Consider the following 25,669-nt stretch of genomic DNA (forward strand, 5'->3'; position numbering starts at 1 on the left):
CCTGTAGTTTTGTCAGACACGCTAAAGCTCAAAGGAGCATATGCTGCACCACACTTTCACACCTGCCTCATCGGTTATTCTGTTTGCATTTACATCAGAGCAGATCTTAATATTTAGCTGTAAATACAAACCGTTTATACAGATTTAGAATCAGCATATCTTACCTAGCCTGTCTGCTTAGACGTTAATCATTAATAGACAAAGTTACAAAGCTGACTTTAAATCAGGGAGTTCTGGCAGCTGCTATCCTTCTCCAAATATTTACCCCGCTCTGACATTGCTAAGCTGTCTGTGCTGCACCAACCAGATACACAGGCAACGGAAAGCGCTGCGCTCTGAGGTTAAGGCCTAAGTTTAAGGCCAGTGAACACCCACACATGCATATTGTAAGTGCATGGACACATACACACACATCGCACACAAACCACAAATTGGTTTAAATTCTGTGGCCTAGATGAAAACTTGGTTCTGATTGATTGTCTTGCTCGGGGGTATATGATCCACATCTGATTACTGCCACGAACATCTTCCCATGAAAAATTGTGTTTTAACTCTTTTTACTATTTCTGGTACAAATATATTCCCTACTCTGAGTCCCAAAGCATGGACTGTACAAGCATGGTTTAGTGCAGGACACATGTTTTTTGTGTGTGAGGCTATCTGTGTGTGTGTGTGTGTGTGTGTGTGTGTGTGTGTGTGTGTGTGTCCATGTAAAAAGGAGGCCAGAGAGAAAGAAAAAGAGAGAGAGAGTGGCTGTTGGGAAAATGACTGGGTTTGGGTGTGACCTGCTCAGCTATGCACTGGTGATCATGTGAGACCTGTTCTAATTATACACTTCTCAAGAAGAAGGCCGATCCTCTCTCATGGGCAGAAAGTGTGTGGGTGCAGTGTGTGTGTGTGTATGTGTGTGTGTGTGTTGTGGGTGTAGGGGGTGCAGGACTAGTAATGGGGCATGATGTGGCTTCATGTTACACAACTAAATTGAGAATTTGTCCTATTTCAACCGCTGAACGTGTGTGAAAGTAGAGTAGGACATGTGATTTTTCAGTGTGTGGGTTTGTGGGTCTATGTAAGAGGAAAACCTTAACGATGCGGTGAATGTGTCACTGCCTATGCGTTTGTATTTTAGGTCTTATCTTCTGGCGTATATGTGCAGCTAACAGCTTTCGCTTCTAATTTCCTCTATCCTTTTTTAAACTCTCTCTCTCTCTCTCCTACTGTTTCCACTGTGGGTTTCAGAGACCTGCTCTGTTTTTCATTACCAGTGGAAAAAATGGGGCGCACGGTTAAAAAAAGTATCACCCATCTCCATTAATACACAAGTCCTAGTGGAAAACGAGTCCGAACTACGAAAATAGGCCCCTTGGTTCCCTCAAAAAGCCTCCATTTTTCTGCCAGCTACTCCTTTCCAGTAGCTGACCTTTACCTCAGCGTGAACGTCAGTTTAAACATACGTATCTAGAGCCCTCCGCCTGTAGAGAAAAGCTCTACTGTGTTGTCAGTGAATGTCGACATGTGGTCACCGTGTCAAACTGAGGGGGGCCTACGACATCTAGATAGTCAGGAGAACATTTGTGTTTCAATATCTTGCACCTTGGGGCTTCTTTTCATAGCTTTGACCACCATTTCTATTGGTTAACATTTAAATAAATATTTGACATCTAAAAAACAATGCAACATAACTTCAACTAAGTTCAACGGGGAAATAAATGAGCATTCAGGTGATCACAAGTTGTAAAAAAAGCCAACAGTGTAGCTGCTTCTTTAGGCGAAACTGAAAATGAGCGCATAAGAATTGTTGGCCATAATCACTTCCTGCATTGGAAAGTTGTGTGCGCACCAAGCGGCAGCCTCCGGGGCTGAAAAATGAATCCCAATAGGCAACCATGTTAAAATGCCCAACTTTACAACAGAAATAAACATGTTTACAGCCTGATAGGAAAAACAGTTTTGGTCTCCATAGCTAATATCCTTATTAGTGACAACTGTATGGGAGATGAATTTATACATAACTCACCCGTTTACATTTTATCAAGGCTTAAAGTTAGCATTATTAAGGGTGGGGTCGCTTTGAGTGTCAGGCTGTCTGCTAGGTGTCACTATTGTCTATAAATCAGATCCACTCATTGCTCCTCCAAAACCTCCAACCTCCTGTCCAAATATGGTCACTTCTGGATCCAAAGAAATAAGATGGTGGCGGCCAAAATGCCAAACCTGAGTCATCAAACCAATGGGTGACGTCACAGTAGCTACGTCCATTATATTTACAGTCTATGGTGTGCACACAACTACGACAAGCATGGTGCACCAAAGCTGAACTGGGAGGTGGGTCTATAAACTGGGTTGGATGGTTACAACATATGGTTTGGGTATTCATTTTAACACCTTTGTTTTCTCTCCCTACTCAGTTTGTCTAAACTAGGTTTATTTAAAACCTGTATGAGCATGTGAGTGCGTGTGTTTCTTGGAAGATCCCAGGAGATTGAAGACAATGATGGTGGAAATCTCCATCGATAGGAATGATGTCCAAAACCATGAAAACAGTACTTGAGATTTAATAAACAAGAATGACTTAATTTGGCCTGTAATTTTGAAAATCACTCACATACATGCACAGGCGTTAGCACATTGTGAGGAAACTTGGGGAGAGTTCAGCCTGGGCTTCACAATGTTCCTCTGTCCACATCTGCCTGTAAACACTGTTCTCTGAGTCGACTCACACATGCTGTCCTCATCCTAACCCTGCCCTGTTCACACACTGCCAATGACCACGAGTCACCAATGTCTGCAGGGGCAGAACACAAACAGAAATAATAAAAAAAAACACACACAGCCAAACCTGTGAGGGTGTGTGTCAAAGCTGGAAATTTTGGGTTGAGGTACGCCCATCTCTAGAGATCTCGTGCTCCGATAAAAGACAGATTGTGAAAGAGAGAGAGAATGAGCTGGAGACAGAAACAGAGGTGTTTGCTTTTCTGCTTTCCTGCTGCTGCCTAAAAATGGAAAATTACTGCATACGCTGCCCTAAATTTGCCCCCAACTTTGCTCTAAAATACACACACGTCTATAGAGACACATACATACAAACCCCCTCTAACTGCCCCTAGGCCTCTGCACAGGAAGTGGTTTGAGTGAGTGAGATCTACATGATGACGCTATCGCTGTGTTCCTCTCTAGCTGTTGAAACGTGTTGTGCTCAGGGCATCCATATGTGTTTGTACATGTGACAGCCTATTCATCTGTGTTTTCCTGTTCAAACACTGGCACACAGCACAGTTTTTCACTTCCAGAGAGACTGTGCTGATTTAGTAAATTCACGCAACACTGTTTATGTACAGTGTAATCAGTCGGAAATGAGGCTGACTTCTACATGACTGCTGAAATAAGTGCAGTAAACACCACCAGCCAAAACACTTCAGCCTGTCCTAGAAAATTCCACAGTGCAGTGTTACAAACGCCTGACTTCTGCTTCCCGAATCGAAAAAGCTGCAACTCCCCCCTCCTCCTCCTCCTCCTCCTCCTCCTCCTCTCTACTCTTGATCACATGTTCCAGTCACCTGACCAGAAATAGGTGGGCCCAAGGAGAGCACATGCCATGGCCAGATGGTGCGCTCTGGCGTGATATAGACTGTAGACAACAGCTATTTCCAGTTTGTAACTCCATATATTCACTCAAATTGCCTGTCAGACTGAACGTGCTCAGTCTCTTATCCGTGGCCAATCTGTCTGTCTGAGATCTGACCTCCAGACTTCCTGTTCAGCACTTCTCCTTCCTTACCTTGAGTGAGTCAAAGCAGGCGATGACCCGTCCGTTGTCCACCTGACAGCTCTTGGCCGGATGAGCGAATTTGCACTCCTGGTCCGAGCGTGAGCACGTGCCCCTCTGGAACTCCCTGCATACCTCGAGCGTCAGCCACTTTGTGTCACGGATGTGTGCCATGTTTGCCATCGCCATGGTGACACGCTGGCAAAAGTTATTCCGAGCTGAAATCTGTTCAAGCGTGAATAAAGTACCTCTTGTGTTTTAATCCACAACTTAAAGGTCTTTGTTTATTTATTCGTTGTTAAATTCTCTTATACGTGTATGTGACCTTGAAATGAAACATTCAAAATAAAGTTCCTATTGATTGAGAGGGCTCCTTTTCCGAAGTGAAATGTTGCAGGACGAATGTTATTGGATGAATTTCCTGATCAATCAACCAAAGAGAAAGTGTTTATATCCAGGAGACGATAACCTACAAATGAAGTTGCTGCTCTTGGCCCGACTTTGCTTGCCGAACATACAACATTCACAAACAGATGAACAGGCCAAATCAAGAGCCCTCTGGTTAGGCGCAGTGACGCAGGCAACAAAGGTGATAGTCTGGGTGTAGCCTGCTACAGGAAGGTTAAGGACACTGAGGACCGAGTGGAGGCTTAGAGGGTTGAAGGCGAAGGTTAAAGGCAAGGTGGGTGAGATGCTGCGTGGGCCTGGTGGTGTGTTGCGCTGCTGTGGTAAGTGGTGGAGGGCAGTTGGCAGCGGGGCCGTCTGGTGAGGAGAGCTGAGGCTGGAGCCCGACTGCGTGGAGTGGATGGTAATGGCGGTGGATGGACGAGCAGGTCGGAGCGTAGGCTGCGAGGTGGGTACGGCTGCTGTCCTTGTACTTGTGTTACTGTGGCAGCAAGCGAGCGAGGCGGGGGGCAGGGAGGGTGGAGCTTCAGCTGTAGAAGCAGGTCGAAGCTGCAGCAGACATCAGGGAAGGCACTTCCTCTGGAGGGCAGAGAGACACAGAGAAGGAGGGAGAGAAACATTAGGCTGATGATACACATCCAAAGAAAACTTTCAGGTTTATTTCTCTTTCATTCATCTTTCATAGGAGGTTCTGACCTGCCGCATTATTTAATCTGCCGCTAAGCTATGCAGCTGTGGGAATGAAGAATATGTAAAAATGTCAGAAATGCAGGGGTGTCAGCTAAAACAAATAAAACGTTCACCCGCCCTGCGCTCTAAACACACATGGCGCGCACACACACGCTCATCACGCCACACCACACACACACAGAAATGCACAAAGCAGCCATTCACAACTTTCCACCTCTTCTGGTCAACGCTGGAAAATCAGATCAAATCCTGTATCGCTTACAGTCGAGCACAGTAAAGCCGGCCATTGCGAATCTGTTTAGAGGTGAAAGAAAGGAAGAGAGTGAAAGCAGAGGGGAAGTCGAGGCAGGGCAGGAGGGAGAAGAGGTTAGTCATTTCCCTTCTGCGAAGCGGTGTGAGAGTGGGGACCAATGAGAGTTTGCAGAGTTGCAGCAACATTCTGGGCTGAGCGCCAGGTGAGAGCAGGGGGAGGAGCAAAGAGGAGGCTGACCTGCCCGCTGCTAGAGGAAGAGAAAGAGAGGGACAGGCTGAACTAATCACTCCACTCGCTATTACTATGACTACTGATTTATCATAAACAATAATTTAAACAAACAGCCTTTCATGAAAGATCCTAACTAATATTCTCCATGAGCTAAAGCATTTTTAAATAAAAAGCACCATCATGATCACAGCAATGCTGCAATGACCTCACACAGACATGTCTGCTGTGATCATACCATGTGTATTTCCCTCATAAACAAAACTTGCCATTCATCAAATGCAGAGAGAGTGTTTTTTTAATACTTATTCGGCAGTGGTTTCTATTTTGAATCCGTTGTACAGCATTTGCTCTGGGATTTTGAATGATTGGGCTCCCGTGGGCCCAGTCGGCTCTTATCGCACAGGCAGGGTAACTCACCACACCCTGTGTAGAGAAATCGCTTTTCCCAGAACAGCATGTGCACCTTCAGCAAAGCTACGAAGAGCTTCTAACTTTACAGCACTGCAACACTGCAACACGCTATATCAGAGTCCTGCAGCAGTACAGCCCAGGTCATGATGACCCAGCAACATGGATATATGTTACAGAGTGAAGGGGGAAACTGCTCGGTTTCACCTTGGGTGACCCCTACGCTAGCAAAAGTAGCATTACTGCTACAAATGACCTTTGGAGTGCAAGCATAATCATAACACAAAAGCTACAACTGCCCTGCCCCCACAACACACATACCAAGCACACACACACAGAGCAAATGATCTTCCATATCATGCACTTTAGAGACTAAAATAAATGAACTTTTTAATTAAATTTAAAGCAAAAAGATATATCTCCTCACTGCTAAATATTTTTAAATGACAGATAACATTTTATTAAAAGCTGCTGTTTCTTTTAATAACAGGCAGTAATGTTGTTTTTGTCAGTTTAGAGGTGTTTTCATGCCAATTTTTTTTTTGAATAAGCGTGGCTAGATTAAATGTCTTGTTATGGAATAACAATTCATAATTTTATCTTCATTGCTGTGTAAGTGTCAAGTCAGCCAAGTCTAACCTCTCTATGTAACCCTATATGGCCCAGGGCTGTGTTTTTAATATCATATAATGCTGATGGTACATGTATTTATTGCTACAGCTCAGCCTGACAGGACCGATAGCAACACACCTTTACTACCTAAATATACTTTGTAATAAGTTGAGTTCCAGTGAGGTCACATCTGAACACAGCTGGACATGAACTAATGAGGTAGAATACAGATATCCATTATAAAATGTTTTAAAATTGAAGGTGCCAGGGGCTGTCTTCAATCAAATGAGAGAATGTGATGACTTGGTGCATGAAAACGCCCCCTACGTTCCGTCTGGCTGCCTAATCTGTTTCTATGGTTTCTATTAGTGTCAGATGAGAACGTATCTTTGAGAAGGGGAAAGGGAGAAGATGTAGTATGGCGTAAGACAGTGCCAGAGCGATAATGAGCGCTCATTATGATCCATCATGTCTGGACATGGGTGTCCTTACCCTATTGATTTCTTCATCTCTGTGGTCTTTCTTGTCAGTATGCCACTCCCTCTATCTAATTCCACTTTAACTGTCGGTGCTCTTTGTCTCCAAAGCATCCATTTCAAACAGATGGCTGTTTAATAGGATCTCTTCTCTAACCAAAGAATTGATACGGTGTTAACGAGTGGATACTGTACTTTGGTCTTCCTGATTTTTTTTCCACCGTCCCCATCTCCATCCATGCCTCTGCCTTTGTGCCCTCAATGTGACAGTCTGGCCTGCGTTCTCTTCCAGCATCCTCAGCAGCACTCCCTCAGACTCCAAGGTCTTGGAAGCTGGTGCAAGGTCAACCACAGTGGAGGAAGAGAAGATGGCGAGAGAAAGAGAGAGACAGAGAGAGAGAGAGAGCGCAACCGTATGCTTCCTATCACCCTTTACAACACGTGGCAGAAACACTCCATGGCTGCAAGAAGAGGAAGTGTGTGTGTTTTCAATATCGGAGCATCACCATCAGCTCATGGTCATGTGACACCAGCATATGCCTCAACGGCACAAACGGTTTCTGACATGAAAAGCAAGCCTGCTCCGTCTTTTACTTTCTATTGGTTATGAGTCACAAAACAAATCTGTTCTCAACGAGTCAAACACGCTGTCAAAATATGGACTGTGATGGATGGCGCTCAGCTATATGAGGTCTTCTTGAACACAGAGAGCTGTTTTGAGGCATGTCTCAACTGATTGAAAAGGTTCGAGCAATCAAAGCAACATGCTTGTTGCTAACCTGGACTGGTCTTGAACTTGTCATTGTGACTAACTGCTAGAGAAAAGAGGGAGTGGTTCACAGTTGTGGTGAGACTTCCTGAAAAACGGCCAAGTGGCACACTATTAGTTTACTTTAGCATGCTTAACACCATAGGTCAAGAGCTGCCCAAGGCTCTATTCTGAATAATCGCATATGAAATACTACACTGCTAACTGCTGCAGTATGACTGGAGATTAAGCGGAAGCAAAATGCTACTTATTATATTGCAACATCTGCTATGACAACCTCACCAACAAACATAGCTTCTAGCCGGGGCTCCTATTTTCAGCTTTGACTGCAGAGGAAGAGGCGTTCGTCTCTTTTGGTTCGCTGCTGTTTAGTAAAAGAAGTGGTTTCAGCACATTGACAGAGGTGGAGTCAGGGTGACAGTGTGCTGAGACAGGTCATCTCAGTGGAGGACGCCAGAGGAAATGCAACACCCCGGGCCTCGCTCCTGCTGCTCCATGTGCTCAGAATATAGCATGTCAATATTGCCCTCGCTGACCTCTATCCGCACACATACACACTGCTGCACATATGGACACGCGGACATGTTCTCCTCGCTGTCTCTTGATCTTTCTCCGTCAGACACACGCACGCTGAGAGGCTGAGGGCTGCTATACACTGTAGCTCTTGCAAACAACATACTGTACATCCCTGAGTAAGATGCTTTGTTTTGGGGTGATGCTATGTTGGTGGAGAGATCGCACCCAGTAAGGTCTGAATAAAATAAGTATAAGGGCTCGGGCAACAGCACATTGCATTAAAAAGACATGATGGATACACATATACTGTATTTCTTGGGTTTGTTATGAGTAGAGGGTATGGACGAAAAGAGCTCACACTGACCAAAATCCTCCACAGGGTGTTGCAAAAATAAAATTCATCATGTCTTGCTAATTTGAGTATCACCATTGTTTGTATTGTTAGAGCCTTTTAAAGTTTTTTTAAGATTATTTTTGGATGTTTTATGCCTTTATTGTTCCTACAGCCGAAGATTGGACAGGAAATGTGGGAGAGAGGGGGGATGTCATGCAGCAAAGGGTTGCATGTTTGAATCAACCCTGGGCCACTGCAAAGCACTGAGCCTATGAGTCGCACGCTCTACCCAGTGAGCTAAAAGTTTGTTTGGACAATTTGCTGATATCACAAGTACAATGACAATAATTTCGATGCAATTCAACTCAGGGGCCCACAACTGATACAAGACAATATCAGTAAATATCCTCATTGTCTTTTTCTTGGCTGCTTGCAATTATCTGCTGGCACTAGGTGGCTAGCACTGTTTGAATCTTTAGGAAGGAGGTGCGCCTGGATGGAAATGAAATTCAAAATAAAGGCTTGTCTTAAAAATGATAATACAAATTGATGTTTTCACCTTGCATCAATATTACTGGCTCCTTGATTATTGAATCAATATAGTGTTCCAGATCAGTGTATTGTTACACCCCTATTAAGAAGCTCCTTATCGTCATCGGTATCAGGTCGTCATCTCCCCTCAACTATTAGTTTAACTGACTTATTTGTCATCAGGTTAAATAACGTGGTTCTGAAAGTGAGTCTTAGGCCAGGAACGAACAACAAACAATGCCTATTGATTCCTCTGAGAGCAAACCTCCAGAGACAATTAGATCTCTTGTTTAGCATACATGGACAGAGCTATCCACACACACACACACACACACACACACACACACACACTGACAAGACACACAAATGCAGACCTATACAAACACACAGACCTCTGTATATCCTGACAGAGGGTATTCTTAAGCTAAGTGAATATCTGACTGTGTGTGCAACACTGCATCTTTGTGTGTGTGGATGTGTGTAAGGATGTGGTGAAGTCAACGGACAGTGAGGATAATGGCCGGCCTTATGGTTTAATGAGTGGCTCATTGGCTCACATTTATGTTGTCTATGTCAATGTGCTGGGGACGTGGTCAGGGTGATTTCCACATGTACAGGCAGGTTACAAAATTTAAGAGAAACTCAAATAAATGAGAGGAGGAACATCTCCAAATGCAAAGGATAAGTGGTCTGATGGGTACTAAAATTATGTGAGTCATATGCCATGACCTTAGCAGTCACCAACTGAACACCTGTGGGAGATTTCAGACAGGTCTGTTAGATGAGGGAATATCTTTCAGAGGAATGTTGCTCATCCCTTCAGTAGAATTCAGAAATGTGTAAAATCTACGCCAGGTTTTACTGAAGCTGTTCTGGCAGATCATGGTGGACCTTATTAAGATGCCTTATGTCGTTCTTTTCCTCTTATATTTTCATCCATCTGTGTATACGGCATAGTTGTTATCCAATATATGGACATAAATATAAACAGGAGGCTGGGAGAAATCTTATATTGTTAACATAATAGTTGCTGTGGCTTGTTGACTTTTCCAAACACACTAAAGCATTTTTTCTTTTTAAGACAACAGCTTTGCACCTATCTATATAATACTTTTGTGTACACACATAGCAGAATCTTTTTCAGTCCTGAGCATACGCCATCATGACTAATCACGTATGCCACATGCACAATTAGATAAGTTGGTTTAGCTTCTTTATCAGTACCGGTACATTACATGCAAACATACCTCACCAGTGACCAATTTTATCTTCTGCACTAGTTATAATTCTAATCGAGTCAGTCATTTTCATGGAGGGCAGGCCATGCTAATGTAACCACATCCACTGGCTCTTGTTGCGGCCTGCTTCTAATATACCGAGGCAAACAGACCCAGCTCAGTCACAATGATAGAAACAAAGGCAGCCATGTAGTTAGAAAGAGACTGTGAGTAGGAGAATGTGACCATTGGGGCCGGCGTGTGTTATTAAATGTTACAGCCATCTATCGCCGCTTCAGAGATGGAGAGGTTTAAGATGTCGAGGCTGTAAGCAGGAGCTGATGCAACTGGGGTGAAGGAAAACAAGGACAGGCTTGTGTTGACATGTGTACCTCTGGACAGAAAAACAAAGAAATAACTAGACGCTTATTACTGACTCCACGAGCAGCAGCTTCGACATGCTGCTCGCTCTGCTTATTATTGCTGCTGTGTGGTTCAGATGCAGGTGGACCCTGGCTTTGTTTCCTCTTTACTGCAATATCTGATAAACAATTATAACTGGCTAACTAAAAGTTATAAAAATAGGTGAATATTGGGACAAGTTAACGAATCACCCGTGTCTCTGACAGGAGGTTGAAGTTGATTCATTTTACCGTAGCTTAGAATTAGCTTTAGTGTCAAACTGTTGCTCAGAGGGGTTGAAATGTGGTCATAACACAGTAGGAACATACAGAGAAGCCCTCGTGTAATAAAGGCTTAACCTGTCAGCACAGATTCAGCCATGCACGTAATCCTGTCTGTGGGGCAGATCCTAGATCACAGGAAACACACATAAATCCACAGCAATTTGCACCTGAGTTCACACACACATGTACAACCTTACACAGAGTGACCAATGTCATCTCTGACATTATTAGCCATAATATTCACGTTGCCAACAGCACGTTCCTCAGGCTTCTGCGAGACAGAAATTGATAGCAGCGGAGGTACCATGGGGACTTAGAAAGTCTTGACAATGCAATCTGCCACACATCTGTCTGTGTTGCGCATGCTTGCGTGTGTATACATACTTGTGTGTGTGCTACTGTCTGAGCCACCCTGAATCCCTCCAAGTCACAACAACAACATTCCTCATCATCGCCCCAACCACGGACACACCACCAAGAGGAAACCCAGAGAGGCGAGGGGGAGGAGGGCAGAGGTGGTGAGGAAAGGGACAAAGAGGGGAGAGAAGGAAGCCTAAAGTTTAAGCTCTGAAGATCCTCTGGCTTTCACAAACCATATTTTACCAGAATCACGTCCTGCTGTTATTCAGACAGTTTTTGGACTCTCCGAAAGAATCAATGCCTAAAAAAACATTTGAAATTATTGTTTCGGACAAATAGCCAGATATTATCGCACGTAGGCAAACACTTTCAGTCCGTTTACCTTCGCTTGATCCACACAGACAAACTTAACTCCTGAAAGAAAGAAAAACATTATGGCTCAATCTCCCGTTATCTCCTAAAGCCTTAATAAAGTACGAAGCTACTTACTTTCACTCCAGTTTAAACATCGACAAGTAAAATCCCTCCATTTACTGGGTCTCCTTCGCCCTGTCTCTCTCGTTCTTGCCCCTCTTTCCTTCTGTCTTCAACTTTCTTCCTCTCTCTCAGTTACTCCCCCTCTGTCAGACGCATGAAAACACTCACTTAGTCACACATACACACACACACTAACACACACACACTCCCACAGACAGAGTCACCCTCTAACACACTCTCTCCTCCCGCGACCCGGAATGCTTGGCAAGATCCAACTGTACTGAAATACTGTGCTCGCCATATAAGGTAGCAGCAGCTTCACATGTCACACGTAATTTACATGCGGCGGGGCGGGAGTTTGCCTTACACAGCACACACACGTAGAGACACACATACACACATGCAAAACCATGCTTCCCCCTTTAGGCTGACGCAGCAAGGGAGGGAAGAGGTACAAGGGAATCAAATTTTACCATTCCCCTTGTTAACCAAGCCCTGCAGGATAACTCCCAACATGTCCAATGTTGAGTCAGACGAAGGGAATGAAAGCTGAGTGGGCGATCTATTGATCCTCTCCACTGCTTCCTGGAACAACCGTGGCCCTCCAAACACACACACGCGCGCACACACACCAGCAAATTTTCTTGCTAACTAGCGCTACCCTCAGGAAGTAGCTATTGTGTGACTGTCTGCTTTGAGCCAAGAATGTGTCTTACTGTGTCTGTGTGTGTACGTGCATGTGTCTCTATCTATAAAACAAGCCGTAACAAATCAATGTTAACCCTGTGGCCCACATACTGAACACACACACATGGCAGACACTAAGGCAAACAATCCCCATATCTCTACCAATGTTCCAATGCACAGGCGCTTACTTTGGAAAGTAAAGACTGCAGCACACACAGGAGGAAAGATCTAGATAGACCAATGAGACAAGGAGGAGGGTTATGAACCAAGCTCTTACCTCTCACATTGCTCTCCAGTTTGTGTGTGTGTGTGTTTGCTTCCGCGTGTCGATTGACTCTGTGTTTATGCGTGTGTTCAGACAGGCCGCGACAGCAGACCCCCAGGCACCGGCTGGACCATTCTCAGGCAGGCAGGCAGAGCGCAGCAAGGCAGAGCGACTGGCAGAAGACAGGCAAGCGAGTGAGCGAGTGAATCAGCAGCGAATGAGTGGAGGAGCTGTGCGGAGCCGAGCACCAGAGTGAGAGAGAGAGAGAGAGAGAGAGAGAGAGAGAGAGGGAGAGAGAGAGAGAGGAGGAGTGTTTGTCTGTGTGATTGTGTGTGTGTGTGTGTACGTTGCAGCGTTGGCTGTGTGCGCTAGTGTCTCCCCTCCCCTGCCTCTTGAAGTGGCTGAGCTGGGCTGTGCTGAGCTGAGACGGGCTGGGCTGTGTCTCTACTGACTCCCCAGCCTCTGGATCGTCTGTCTGCTGCCCAAGGAAAGTGGTGCTCGCTGGGTGGCAGTAGCAACAGCTGTGGAGGAGGAGGAGGAGGAGGAAGAGGAGAAGGAGGAGGAGGAGGAGGAGGAGGGAGCCCTGACTGCACTGGGCATACAGATCCTGCAGTCCCCTCTCCCTCCCTTTCTTCCTCACTGAAGTCTAGCCACGCCCCCCCTAAAACAACACCAGGAAGTGCTGGTTCAGTTACAGCAACACTGCCCTTGCCTATCCAGTGAAGCTGAGGACAGAGAGAGGGAAGAGGGAGGGAGGAAGGAAACATTGGGAAAGCACAGCAAGAAGATAAAGAAGGGAAAATCATAGAAGCAAGGAAATGCCATGCAGAGTGATGAAGGGTATCAGAAATAACAGCTGGGATTATTAAATACTGCCAGTGAGGACAGAGAGAGACAGAAACAAGTAAAACAATGTATTTAGTGACATATGGACGAAAAACGAGAAACACAGCAGTTGGAGAGAGTTAATAGTTTAAGGGATGTGCAGGAAAGAATAGTGAAAAGGAATTTACGCGGAGTTTGCTGCAGATTAGGCCTGGCTTCTGTCAGGATCCTCTCTTCTGCTGTGGCATGCAACCCTCAGACACCTCAGCTCAGCCTCACACTTTTTCCACACTAAAAAAGCAGCACCGATTAAACTGCACTAAATCCAGCTGGACTACGCCAGTAAGTGGTTATACATTGAGAGTAACAAAGAGCGCATAAATACTCTGGCAATTCCTATTCACATAGATGCAGACTGATGCAGTTCGGTTGCAGGTCAGCAACATATTACAAAAAGGCTTACCAAGACAACACTGAGGCAACTGCTCTTGCCAACTTTCCTGTATTGTTGTTGACCCGAGGTTTCTGCCGCCACAACCCCTGCATCCAGGGAAGAGCCAGCGAGGCTAAAGAAGCCTCCAAGAATTTGATTTGGACCTGATGCTGCAATATCCGGTAGCCATGGAGATAGTAGCCTTGGCATCTGCAGGAATCTTTGCAGATTTTGAGCTGTGTGCTGACGCCAAGTTTTCTGTCTGATCCTGCATATTGTCTGTGACTCACTTCATTTGATTGTGATCAAGGAGAGAGTGCATTCATAATGCTGCCTGGACTGAAAATAGCTCTTTAATGTAGCTTCATTTACAAAGAAAGCTAATTTCACACACTGCAGCCGAATTCAGTTTGACTGAGATCGCACCTGCATCCGTATTCGTAGGGAGATGGAGGAACCTTCTCTTCCTCTGCTGTATTTGCATATACATGTGCAGTATAGTGCTGCAAGAAATATGCCAGTGCTTCCCCTATGTAAAAGTGTCACGCCTGTCTTTCCACTCCATCCCTTCCTTCTCTCTTTGGACCGGTTCCTATTGCTGCACAGCTCTGTTTAATACAAAGCTGGTGATAAGTCATCTCTAATTTACACAGCAGGCCCTTAAACCCAAGGTGACAATCTGTGGTAGAGCCCCAGCTGCAGTGCTAACCCTTTACCTAGCCAGTGTCATGGTGCAATGTGCCTGCATACTCAAAACATGTTGTATATCGTGAACAAAAGAAAGATGTCACGGGATGCCATAGTACTACTTTTCTAAGTTGACCACATTTTGATGGACAGTGCCATTATTAGCTCCACCATCAAACTGCATGCCTTGATCTATTTCCAACCGTCATTCATTAGTGATGGAAGGAGATCTATTTTCAACCATGGAAACAGCCCCGCTAGAACACATACAGTATGTCTTTTAGATTAGCAGAGCAATCTGTTTGACTGCTGATCAATGGAAGCAGCAGGTCACTCTAACCTCCAAATGGAGTTTTCCTTGACCCATAATGAAGAAACATGGTGATTGATGCTGCTCTGGCTCAATAGGAGACACATTAGCAACGCCTCCAAAGATCTGGGCTTTCTGCGAACCTCAGACACTGACGTGGAATTTCCCCTCTTGTGCTGCAGCTGAGTGTACGCCAGTTGCTTCTGCTCCTTTCTGTCCCTGCGTATTTCTTAAACTCCTCTGCCCTGCTGGTCCATATTTCCTATTCATTATCATTCTTCATATGTTCCCTGTGAGTGTTTTCATCACATTCTCTCACTTAATGACTACATCTCAAGTCCACTAAATTTCCCCTCAAACAACCACAACCACTTGTCTATGTGTCACAGCCCGCAGAGCCATATACAAATATAGAGCCGAGCTTTGCAGTTACCAGATGGCTTGCTCGTTCAGTTCCACGAGTTTTATTCTGCATATAATCTGATCAAATGTACAACAGGAGCCTATTTCTCCTTTCCTACTTCTTTTTTCTTTATCTGAACTGAAATCAGCCATACATTTTAACTTCCTGCTCGCCATGTCTTGTGTCTCACACAGATAAGAAGATGGCGTGACCGTTGTTCTCTGTAGGAGATCAACAAGGCCGTAAAGCTGTTTAGATATGAGCCAAGCGCGACAAAAATCAACATCCTGGGGTTGAGCAAACTCTTCACACATACTCATGTTAACCAACTGAAAACAGGAAGAGGTGTGTGTGTGTATGCGGTCTGTTAAAGGGGAATTCCACCTATTTTACACATCGAAATCAGAACTAACTGGAGAACGTCTGAGAAAGTAGGTCTAGATTTTCTGTTGCATCGCTTTTGATGGCTCTTTTTTATTATCTGTCTGTCATGAGTTCTACAAATTTATGAAAGTGAAACTGCTAAAGAGCAGAGTAATTTTACAAGGAGGACATGAATATTCTGGAAACTCCCTAACACTATTCTACATCAGTCACACTGACCCTAAACCAACACAGTGTGGCATGAGTGACCCCTCTGCCTCTGTCAGGCCACCAAATCCTAACCCTTCACCTTAGTCCGCCCCATTTTCTCTCCCTCCTCCCTGATGAATGCAACTTTCCACCTTAAGCTTCCCTATCATCTCAGCGCTCTGCTATTTCCCAGCACTCTGTAAATGACACTGGCTGGCTGATGTGAACTCTCACTCCACTGAGGAAATGTCCCAGAGCTTTCGTGAGCCAAACTCTGACGGCTCATCTATCACTAAGGCCGCAAATACACATTACACTCCCATTACAGACCATCACAGCAACAACTGCAACAGTACACAGTCCTGCGGAAAGGCCCACAGCAGGGAGCTGCACTCAACGTCAGCCATTTTACTATGGCTTATTTTGGAGGCTGCAGAATGAGAAAGCAAAATATTGCTTTGAAGTAAACAACTTCTGCTTTTGTTAGGTATCACTTTAGAATACAGGAGGAGTATCCCACATACACGAAGATGTTAGAAATATGCCGCTAATTACTATAACTATACATGAAAGTGGGACAAATTATGACAAACTACTTTTCCAGTGTGCATACTTGCAGTCATATTTCACTGCTGCATATTTGTGGTTTCTCTTAACTTCTCTCTACTTTGACGCAGTGAGGGGAAGCAGGTGCAATTCAAGCTGTTGGGTTTGAAATACAGAGAGGAAATAGCACACTGTCTTGTCCCCATCTGACACCATTGTGTGTGTGTGTGTGTATGCACCGTTCAAGCTTGAAGCTTATCTGGGAGATAAAATGAAAACGAATGGAAACACCCTTTGCAAAGAGGCCTTTCACTCCAGCTTCCAGCTATTTTTCTGTCTAAATGTAGCCTGCAGATATACTGCTGCAAATATCAAATAAACTCCACTCACATCCCAAACTTCTTACAAACCTTGTATCTCTACGCAAAGTTACATCAAGAGTAAAACACTGCAAATACTGGCTTTCCTAGAGCTGACAAACTTCCGTCTTTGCAAAACATTTGACGTGTTAAAAAGAGGGAATTATTAATATTTAGACAATTACAAAATCGTATAAAAACAAATCAATAGAAAACACCAAATAAAACCTAAAGTTGTTGATAGACATTAATCCTACAGAAAATGATATAACAGCTAGTGAGCTTACCTGTGTGTGTGTCTGTCTATCGCTGACGTGCCACTGGGACAGACGAAGCCACTTCAACACAGGTCACACAGACGCAATGCACTATGGGATGAACTAACATCTTCATTTCTCTCTTCCCCTACTTCTCTCACTCTCATCTCTCTCACTCTCATAATAGCACCTTCTGCTTGGCAACGGCCATACCACAAATGTGGTCAGGTTTACAGCGAACCATCACTGCGCAACATCAAGTCTCCATGACAACCACTCCTTATCTAATTTGCATCTTCTGCTTGCATTATCTACTGATGCCAAATACGGTCACCTTGTTATTTTCCCCGCCTCTCTCTGCATCCCCTTTGTATAACTTCCTCTTTCCCTCCATTTTCACAACTGTGTGTACTTTGTGTTGAATGTTTCAGTGCACACAGACATGTACGCATGCGTGCAGCCTGTGAGTGTGTGAAAAAAAGGAAGTGCCTGTGACATTAGACCAGTTTGCAGCCCGAGAGATAAGCAGTGAAGCGGCTTTTTAGATCAGGAAGTGGGGTGTTGTAAAGGTTGCTGTTGAGGGACTTAAAAAAGAAAGGGGACCTGCAGTATGTTATCATAATCCTCACACAGCAGGTACATCATCACAAGATTTCACTTACTCCCTCGGTTCTTCCTCTGTGAAGTCGGCACGGGCATTTGGCCTCCTCCTCTTCCTCTCCCCAAGGACTGTGTCTATCAAACTATCGCTGGAATGTTGAACCAGGCCCCTGGAGCCCACACATACAGCAACACTCAGCAGCACTCAGCACCTGTCTCTGACTGCCAGCAGAGAGAAAGAGACGCGGTCAATCACACTGGACAGCACAGCAAAGAGGAAAGAGCAGTGGAGAGTGGGAGGCGGACAAGCATTTTATCAGCAGAAAAAACCCCACACTGAGCAGGTTGCATGTTGTGTGGGACAAATCAAATGACGGCTTAATTTCTTGAATGTAATATGTTATAATTAAATCAATTATGAAATCTTGGAATATTTACCATAAACAAAAAAAGTCGAGACAAATTGCAGCCTCCTCTGTCACCACTGTTATTGTGTTTTCCAAATACGAGACCACATATTGCACAAATACTGCATGTTGCTTCCTGTTGCAAACATAATGTTACTGTCACACTACATACTTCAAATAACTAAGCATACACTGAATATAAGGAGGTTTTTCAGAGCAAACTCAGATGAAATTCTCTTCAAAGATGAAGTTGACAACTTCAGGGACCTTATTTCTGGTATTTTGGCGCCATTTTATGCTTAAAACAAGACTAAAAATGTATCTTAAAAAGGTGCATCTACACTACTTAGCGACATTTCACAATTAAATTTGATACCATGAGGCAATAGTTCCCAACTAGGCATCTGGACCCCAAATTCAAACCTAAGGGGTCACCAAGATGATGAAAAAGATCCAAAGATACAAAATCATGTCTACTTCCTTTCTGTGCTTTTTTTTCTTGTGAAATAACGAACAGTTAGACCCATTTAGGCCTCTAAAATCCCCAAGAGGAAACTATCTGAGAAGAAAATAATTTATCTTTAGTTGGTTGGCTGATACACATAGCCTTATTTGCTAAAAGAAAAGATTTTTGCACACTTGTGTTTGACTTAATTCCAAGCTTTTCAGTCCATCAGGCCTTCATCAGACTCAACAGAAAGGTAAAGGTAACCAATCCCATTCTAATTATTGGCATAACGCAACACACACGTGCAAGATGCTAGTGGTACAAGCTCCACCTCTTGGGAACTGTAGTATTTTAAGTACTGAAAGGAGTACTGTAAAGCAGACAAATGGAAGCTAAATAAAAATACATATATATATATATATATATATAAATTATATAAAATACAAAAAAATTTATATAAAACACAAAAATACAAGAAAGGGTGGAACACAGCAAAGAAAAAAATAAATACAATCAGGAATCACCTTATAATCGCACCATATATACAACAGGTCACAAGCCAAAAAGGTTGGGACCCACTGCCATGCAGCAATATAGCAGATTAATTTATGGAAAAACCAACAGAGCATATTGTCTTGTTTGTTTAGAGTAGTTATACTTTCATTATACTATTCATATTTCTTTCTATTTACTCAAATATTATCAGGAGATGTAACCTCTCATCCCAAGCTTTCTAGACATATCATCTCTCCATCTGCCACTTTAACTTACCCAGGCAGTGTCTGGAGAAGCTCCGAGGAAACATCAGAGGCCCTGAGCACCAGCCGGCCTCTCCTCCTCTGGGCTGCGGGGCTGCTGAGACTCTGGGGATTGGAAGTCAATGAAACCAGGCCTAATTTAGCCTCCGCTGCTCCACGAGCTGCCAGGAATCAGAGTGAGACTCCTTCCCTTTTTAGGGCTCCCTGGACACTGCAGTCTGCAAGTGGCACTACAACATTCCTATCTGCACTAAGAACCTGGAGGGAGAGACGGAGAGAGGTGACAGTCAAAATTGTTATATGGAAGCGCTGTTTTAATTATTAACTAGGTCTACAAGTCATAAACGTGCACTGTGGGACCTATGTAAATTTAAACAACGCTCCTAGTTATTGACTTTACTCATGCTGTACACTTTTTTTAACCTGCCAGTTTGGACACTTTTACAATCACCTTATCTTTACACCACTTTCACTTGATATGTGTGCAGCTTGGTCCTGTAAATGACTGAGACACGTTGCCCACTGTCACAATAGCTTGCCATAAACTCACACCAGTAATTAGGTGTGAAAAGGGGACTAATCAGATAATCTGTATTTACACAATCCACTCAGCCAGGCCCTGACACTGTGTCATGTAATCTTTAATAACCTCGGTCTGCACTGAAACTAGATGCTGCTGGCCAGGAAGTGTGTTGTTTTTTTCTCCATCGTGATCCTGCTGATTTTCATGTGACAGAGAGAGAAAGAGAGTAGACACTCATCTTCCACTAACACAGGATACATAGCATTTTATTTTAGTGTCTAAGTTCAGACTGTTGCTGTGTGGTATACTGTAAATAAGCATGTAACTAAAGAAAACAATTATAAATAAATTAAATAACCATGAGATGCAACTATTTGCTAAAAATAAAATTCAACGTGTTGATGTTAGTTACGCTAAAAAGTAAAAAGAGACAGTAAGACAGCGGCACTCATGAAAATGATGGACACGTTGCTATCTATTAACCATGGCAGCCCTGTGTATTTGAAATAAATGGATTAGATGAGGATTACTCATTGAGCCTCTACTCCCTTCCCATCCTTGTGTTTTCTTCTTGTGATATGACTGCACATGTATTATTGAAGACAGTGATCACATAAGACATGCTATGGAATACACAATAGGATTATCTATGGTGGAGAGACTAAGTCTCATCTTCACCTCCCACCTCCTATGGGGAGCACACAAATACAAGGCTGCCGTTTTTACTGCAACTCTGTGAAATGGCAAACGGCAAAGACCAATTCAAACCGACACAATCCCATTAGTCTATTCAAGGTCCCTGTCTGACCACCCTGCATAATGAGGAGATAAAGGCTACTGGGGCAATATCCATTAGTAACTGTTTTTATAAAGAGAATTAATCATGTCTCTTGTGTCATGGACAACTATTAATTCAATTAACCTCCCCTTGCAGGAATTGCATATTACAATTTTCCAAGGAACTTTAGTGATTTAGTAAGTCTGTGGCTCGAAGTCAAGCCCTTTACTAACTGTTACAATGGTTGTTGAGAGACCTGCATGTTTATACTGCCTCCTCCATATCTGACTCCAGCCTTCTCACTCCCATATATAGTGCAGTTAACTGGAAATTTTTGCAGCTCCTTGGAAATCCTTCTGACATCATCTATTTTTTTGTGAACAATGAGCTCACTAACTGTCATCACCTCATCATGCAATTAGATCATGACTAGCGGCTATTATGTGACAAGTGATTTCAATAAAACATCAAATTATAGTCCTCTGGTGGTATTTAAGTTGTGCATGTCATGCCAGTGCATTCAGATAACAGCCAGTGGTACAAAAGTGAATTAATGATATACAACAAGTCCTGTATCAGTCATCCAACTGCTCTGGTAAATATCAATTATTGTAATAGCTGAGGTTTGCTCATTTCTTTTAAGATAACTTCAGATGCAAACCTGGGTTCCATTATGTTTTACAGTGCTGTTTGTTTTTAATCTGGGAAAAAAAAAATCAGGATTATTTTCATGAATTTACTGCATCTAAAGCCGAGGTGAACCGTTTTCTTTAAATGAGGTATGCAGTGTTGATCACATATCAGTGAAATTACTCTGCCACGTACACTGAAAATGTGACAATATTTAGATGATGCATGATGGTCCCTCAGAAGATATTTATGAACAAATTTGGAGATGTGATCAATTACATCACATCTGCAATGCACCCTCTGGGGTAGAAAAACAATGTCCATGCTATATCAAGAGTTTAAAGGACAGGTTAACAATTTTTCAAGTCTTTCTTAAAAGAGCAGTCTGGTGTCCATGTGAACAGTGGTGATGCATTTACGTGTATTCTGAAAAAAAAAAATCCTACTAAGCTCTAAACATGGCTAATGAAAATTAATATTCCACTAATATTTACAATTACATGCAGCTTTGCATACTCAGATTTAAATCAAACCCTCAAACTATGGAAAAGTAAAATGGCTGGAGCCAGTTTTCCACTGGTAGCAAACTTATTCAACTGTGCAAACACAGCCTCCCTCTTTCATTCCTCCAACCACCTTCTTTAAAGGTCAGCGTTGTGATATTTGTACATATCCAAAAACCTGTTAATATCCAAGTCTTTCATAATGTTTAAAAGTCGGTGTGTTTCTCCTTCTAACTAGAAATGTGTGCTTTTCTTTTGGGCATGCCTCTCTACCCCAGCCTTGCAAACTGTTGGCTGGTTTGTGTGCAACGCAACTGAATTAGCTGTATACATGCCCAAAAAATGCTCCTAAAACCCTAATAATACTGGCAGATCTCACATCTTTTAATTGGAAAATGCTTAATTTGAAAAAAGCCCTACTTCTCAACTCAATATCCAAACTGACCTGTATCATATCAGTGGAATATTAGTGTGTATGTAGATGGAGTCATTGAAATAGTTTAGCTGCAATCATTCCTCCTGTTCATACTGGCCTTTGAGATGCCTAAGAGATTCTTTCCTAAAGTGCTTTCAGTGGAACAAAATTCACAGTCCTCGTCCGACACAAAATTGTGACCCTATCCTTGAACACAAACAAAATCCCAGGCAGTATCTCGTCTAATATGACAATATCAGTGATGAATAATTACATTTCCCAGTGCTGAGTAACTCCATGTGTGCCTCGCTGGGCTGAGGGTAAAAACAGAAAAAGGGTTCAATCACCAGAATATCAAATACATTTTCTATATAGTAAAGACCCTCCACTTGGTATCATAGCAACCAGTGAACTCAACATGGCACCTATTGTAATTCTAAAACTAGCTAAGCTGAGCGCCAGACATAATTATATCTCTCTTCAACCAATCACAGAAGCCTGAGCCATAAATAACAGACTGCTCCCCTACAGAGCACCAGTCTGTGCTGAAAAGTCAACAAACACTTTCTCCAGTAGCGGCTCTTGCTCACTACTGGATTGGCCGTGCTCAGAAGAGGACAAACAAGAGAAGGAGAGAGACAGAGGCCCGTAGGTTTACAGAAAGAAAGAGCAAGAGATATAGAGTAGAGAGGAAAAGAAAAACAAATGTAGCCTATGATTACTGAGTCATAATGAGGGCTGTTGAATGGGACTGTGGCTATGAGCTATGTCATTAAAGACAGTGCAGAGTGGCTGGAAAACCTACAGGTCTCTATTTGAAACACTGGCATGCTGGAAGACAAGGACGCATAGCAGAGGACTCAAAAGTCCTTTCAAACAGCTTCTTCAAAGTTATTACAGCATTTCACAAATATTGCACTATGATCTCAATAGCAGAAGCTCTCTTGTAAGTGGCAATGGCTCCACTTTCAAGCCTTATTACCCTGTGTGTGTTTCTGCCAGACAGCTACCGCAGCGCTCTGCGAAACAGCTTAGTCCCCGGGGCCTTATATTTAGATTTTACGACCAATATTGAATTCTGACCTAAGATGTTTTCACCAGGGTGATTTAAGGTGTCACCTCGATGGGGCAACAAGTTATGGCTGCAATTACGTTCAGATCACATCACATCACATGGCTGGAGGAGGACGGTGGTACATTTGTTCCCTGTGGGTGATGAGTGATGGGATTGGGAATGTGTCCGCACATAACACATGTTACAAATGAACAGAACACTTGTTTTACTTAAGGGATTTGAGAATTTATCTAACCTCTCAATGTAATGTCATCATTGTCATTGTGGTGATGAGTCACAATGACAAAATGGCTGCATGGACGCAAAATGACCAAGCAGTTTGTGGAAAGATCAGATAATGCCTCATTTTTAAACTTGCTCCAAGGCTTTTCGAAACACACTCGGTTTTGAAGGAATGTGATAATGCATCAGAATATCACGTTTGGTCACATATCTCCTGAGATATGTAAACACAGCAAGATAGACGTGCCACGAGACATCCTTGGCATGTATCACATAATAAAAGCAGAGGTGTCCTACATTTCTCCTGCCCTCCTATGCTATTTGTTTTATCTCGCACCTCTCATACTGGGAGGTGATACTTTCTAGACTTCAGTGTGACATATCCAGTGAGTCATAATCTTATCCTTGTTGGTGACATATATTACGTAGGTGCACATGGTTGACTAGGATTAGGTGTACTTCGGCCAGTTGTATCATATGTTGCCATGATGGGGTTAACTCCCTGTCACAGCTAGTCTTTTCCACTGTGAGGGGGGCAACATTTTGGGGAAGCAAAAAGCTCTATACTTCCCACTGTTCAGACTTTATACCATGAAACACATTAAGAGCACAGTGTTGACCTTCAAAGCCCTCACCTTACCTGTGATTCTAAGATTTTTATCATTATGATGTTGTTATTACGAGATTTTGATGTATACAATAATTGCAGTTAATAATAACTGCTTGGTAACATTATCACATGATCTGTCACCCCAGTACCTTAAAAATAATATTATTTATGCAAACCTGAAGGACAAAAGTGTTCCTGCAGAGGTGAGGAGACTGTGTGCGATGCTACAGGCAGAACAGCCTGACCCCTCTCTCAGCTCCCAGGACGTTTTCTTCAAGCCTCCCTATTGGGATTCTGGTAGCCTACATTCCCTGCTTCAAGGTCGGCAGCAGTGGCAAATTAAATTACTTGTCCTGTTTTGTGGTGTTGGCGCCGGGTCAACAGCAACTTGGCTAAAATGATGAGTGCGGGATTCTGAAGGGAGCCGCATTTGTCCTGAGCCTCTGGTGTCATGTTTGCAAAGCAAGTAGCAGCGATGAAAAGAGCTGAAATCAAAAGCAGTATATTAAATTCTGCTTCTGTAATCACTTGCAAAAAAAAAATCAATTACCTCTGCTTTAAAATGCACCACTTTATACTGTTGTCCTTTGGGTTTACCCTGCTCTGGAGGATGCCTTGTGCTTGCACATGGAGTGAAGCTAGACTACATTAGGCCCAATTTGTTAAACTCACACAACAACTCACGCCACCTGCTGGGCATCTAGGGTAGGATATGTGACAAAGTAAACGTTAAATATATTGTTTATTGATGCTGTTGTCATTGTGGTTTGTGTGCGTCTGACCACAGTTAATTTAACATCAATTTACATAGATGTCTTTCACTCAGCAGGGTCTTCTCTCCACAGTCAAAATACATTTCTGTCATGTGGACTGTCAGCATTTCGTGTTCGCTGTCTCTACAGCAGCATGCAGAGTTTATCTCTCAGTTGCTGAGGGGGTTGTTATCAGCAGACAAACAGCTTACACACCACACTGTGGAATGGGAGGAACTTAGAGTATGTAATGTGGTGTCAAAACACGACACGAGCAAACAGACGACTTGATATTATGCTACCCTGGGCTGTTCAAATGTGTGTCACAGGGGCCTGTTTGCAATGGACAAATCAATGAGGAGTCCACACATCACCATATATTAGATATAGTTGTGTGTTTTATCATACCACTGTAGGCTGATGTGTAATTTGCCCATGATATGAAATGTGCTCACTTTCACAATAACAAGAACATGACCTCTGAAGACACATTAGGGCTATAGCTGCAGCACTTCTGTGTGCAAAACCACAGTTCACATGACACCATCGTTGTTGCCAATATCAGAGAGGATGTGAGCTATGCACTCCATTTTCTCATCCGATATATATATATATATATACCCAACACTGTAAGTCATTTTCTATTGTTACATGAACAATGGCTAGGCTGAGGAGAAATTGTGATGGGTGGTCAGGCTTCAGCTCATGAGTATTCCAAAGAGGAAAAGAGCTAAACATGAAAACTAAGAGGACAAGTACTGCAGGCTGGAGTAACATCATGTACAATGTGTGGCCATACTGTATGGAGCAGAGGGTTTCTTGGCACTTCTACAGGAAGTTCAGTCCCATAGTCATCTCAGACATCCATAGTA

The 25,669-nt window shown here is 43.3% G+C and overlaps 1 protein-coding gene across 23 annotated transcripts in view; it reads right to left on the minus strand.

Moving 5' to 3' along the window:
* The window catches only part of LOC126383076 (muscleblind-like protein 1), a 58,270-nt gene that overhangs the window by 30,942 nt on the left and 1,659 nt on the right, over positions 1–25,669 (minus strand). For 4 of the 23 annotated variants that reach the window (XM_050033488.1, XM_050033481.1, XM_050033490.1 and 1 more), the window contains exons 1-2: positions 11,744–12,015; positions 3,779–4,750 (exon numbers count right to left, since the gene is read on the minus strand). In XM_050033488.1, the coding sequence (XP_049889445.1) occupies positions 3,779–3,955 (177 nt within the window). In that variant the 5' untranslated portion in view covers positions 3,956–4,750; positions 11,744–12,015. Of the gene's footprint in view, positions 1–3,778; positions 4,751–11,743; positions 12,021–12,695; positions 12,914–17,106; positions 17,264–17,738; positions 17,899–19,302; positions 19,548–25,669 lie in introns of those variants that run through there. The other 19 variants (XM_050033477.1, XM_050033487.1, XM_050033479.1 and 16 more) reach the window with 13 other exon arrangements.

This window comes from Epinephelus moara, chromosome 21 (assembly GCF_006386435.1).
Source record: "Epinephelus moara isolate mb chromosome 21, YSFRI_EMoa_1.0, whole genome shotgun sequence".
NCBI classification, from domain to species: Eukaryota; Metazoa; Chordata; class Actinopteri; order Perciformes; family Serranidae; genus Epinephelus; species Epinephelus moara.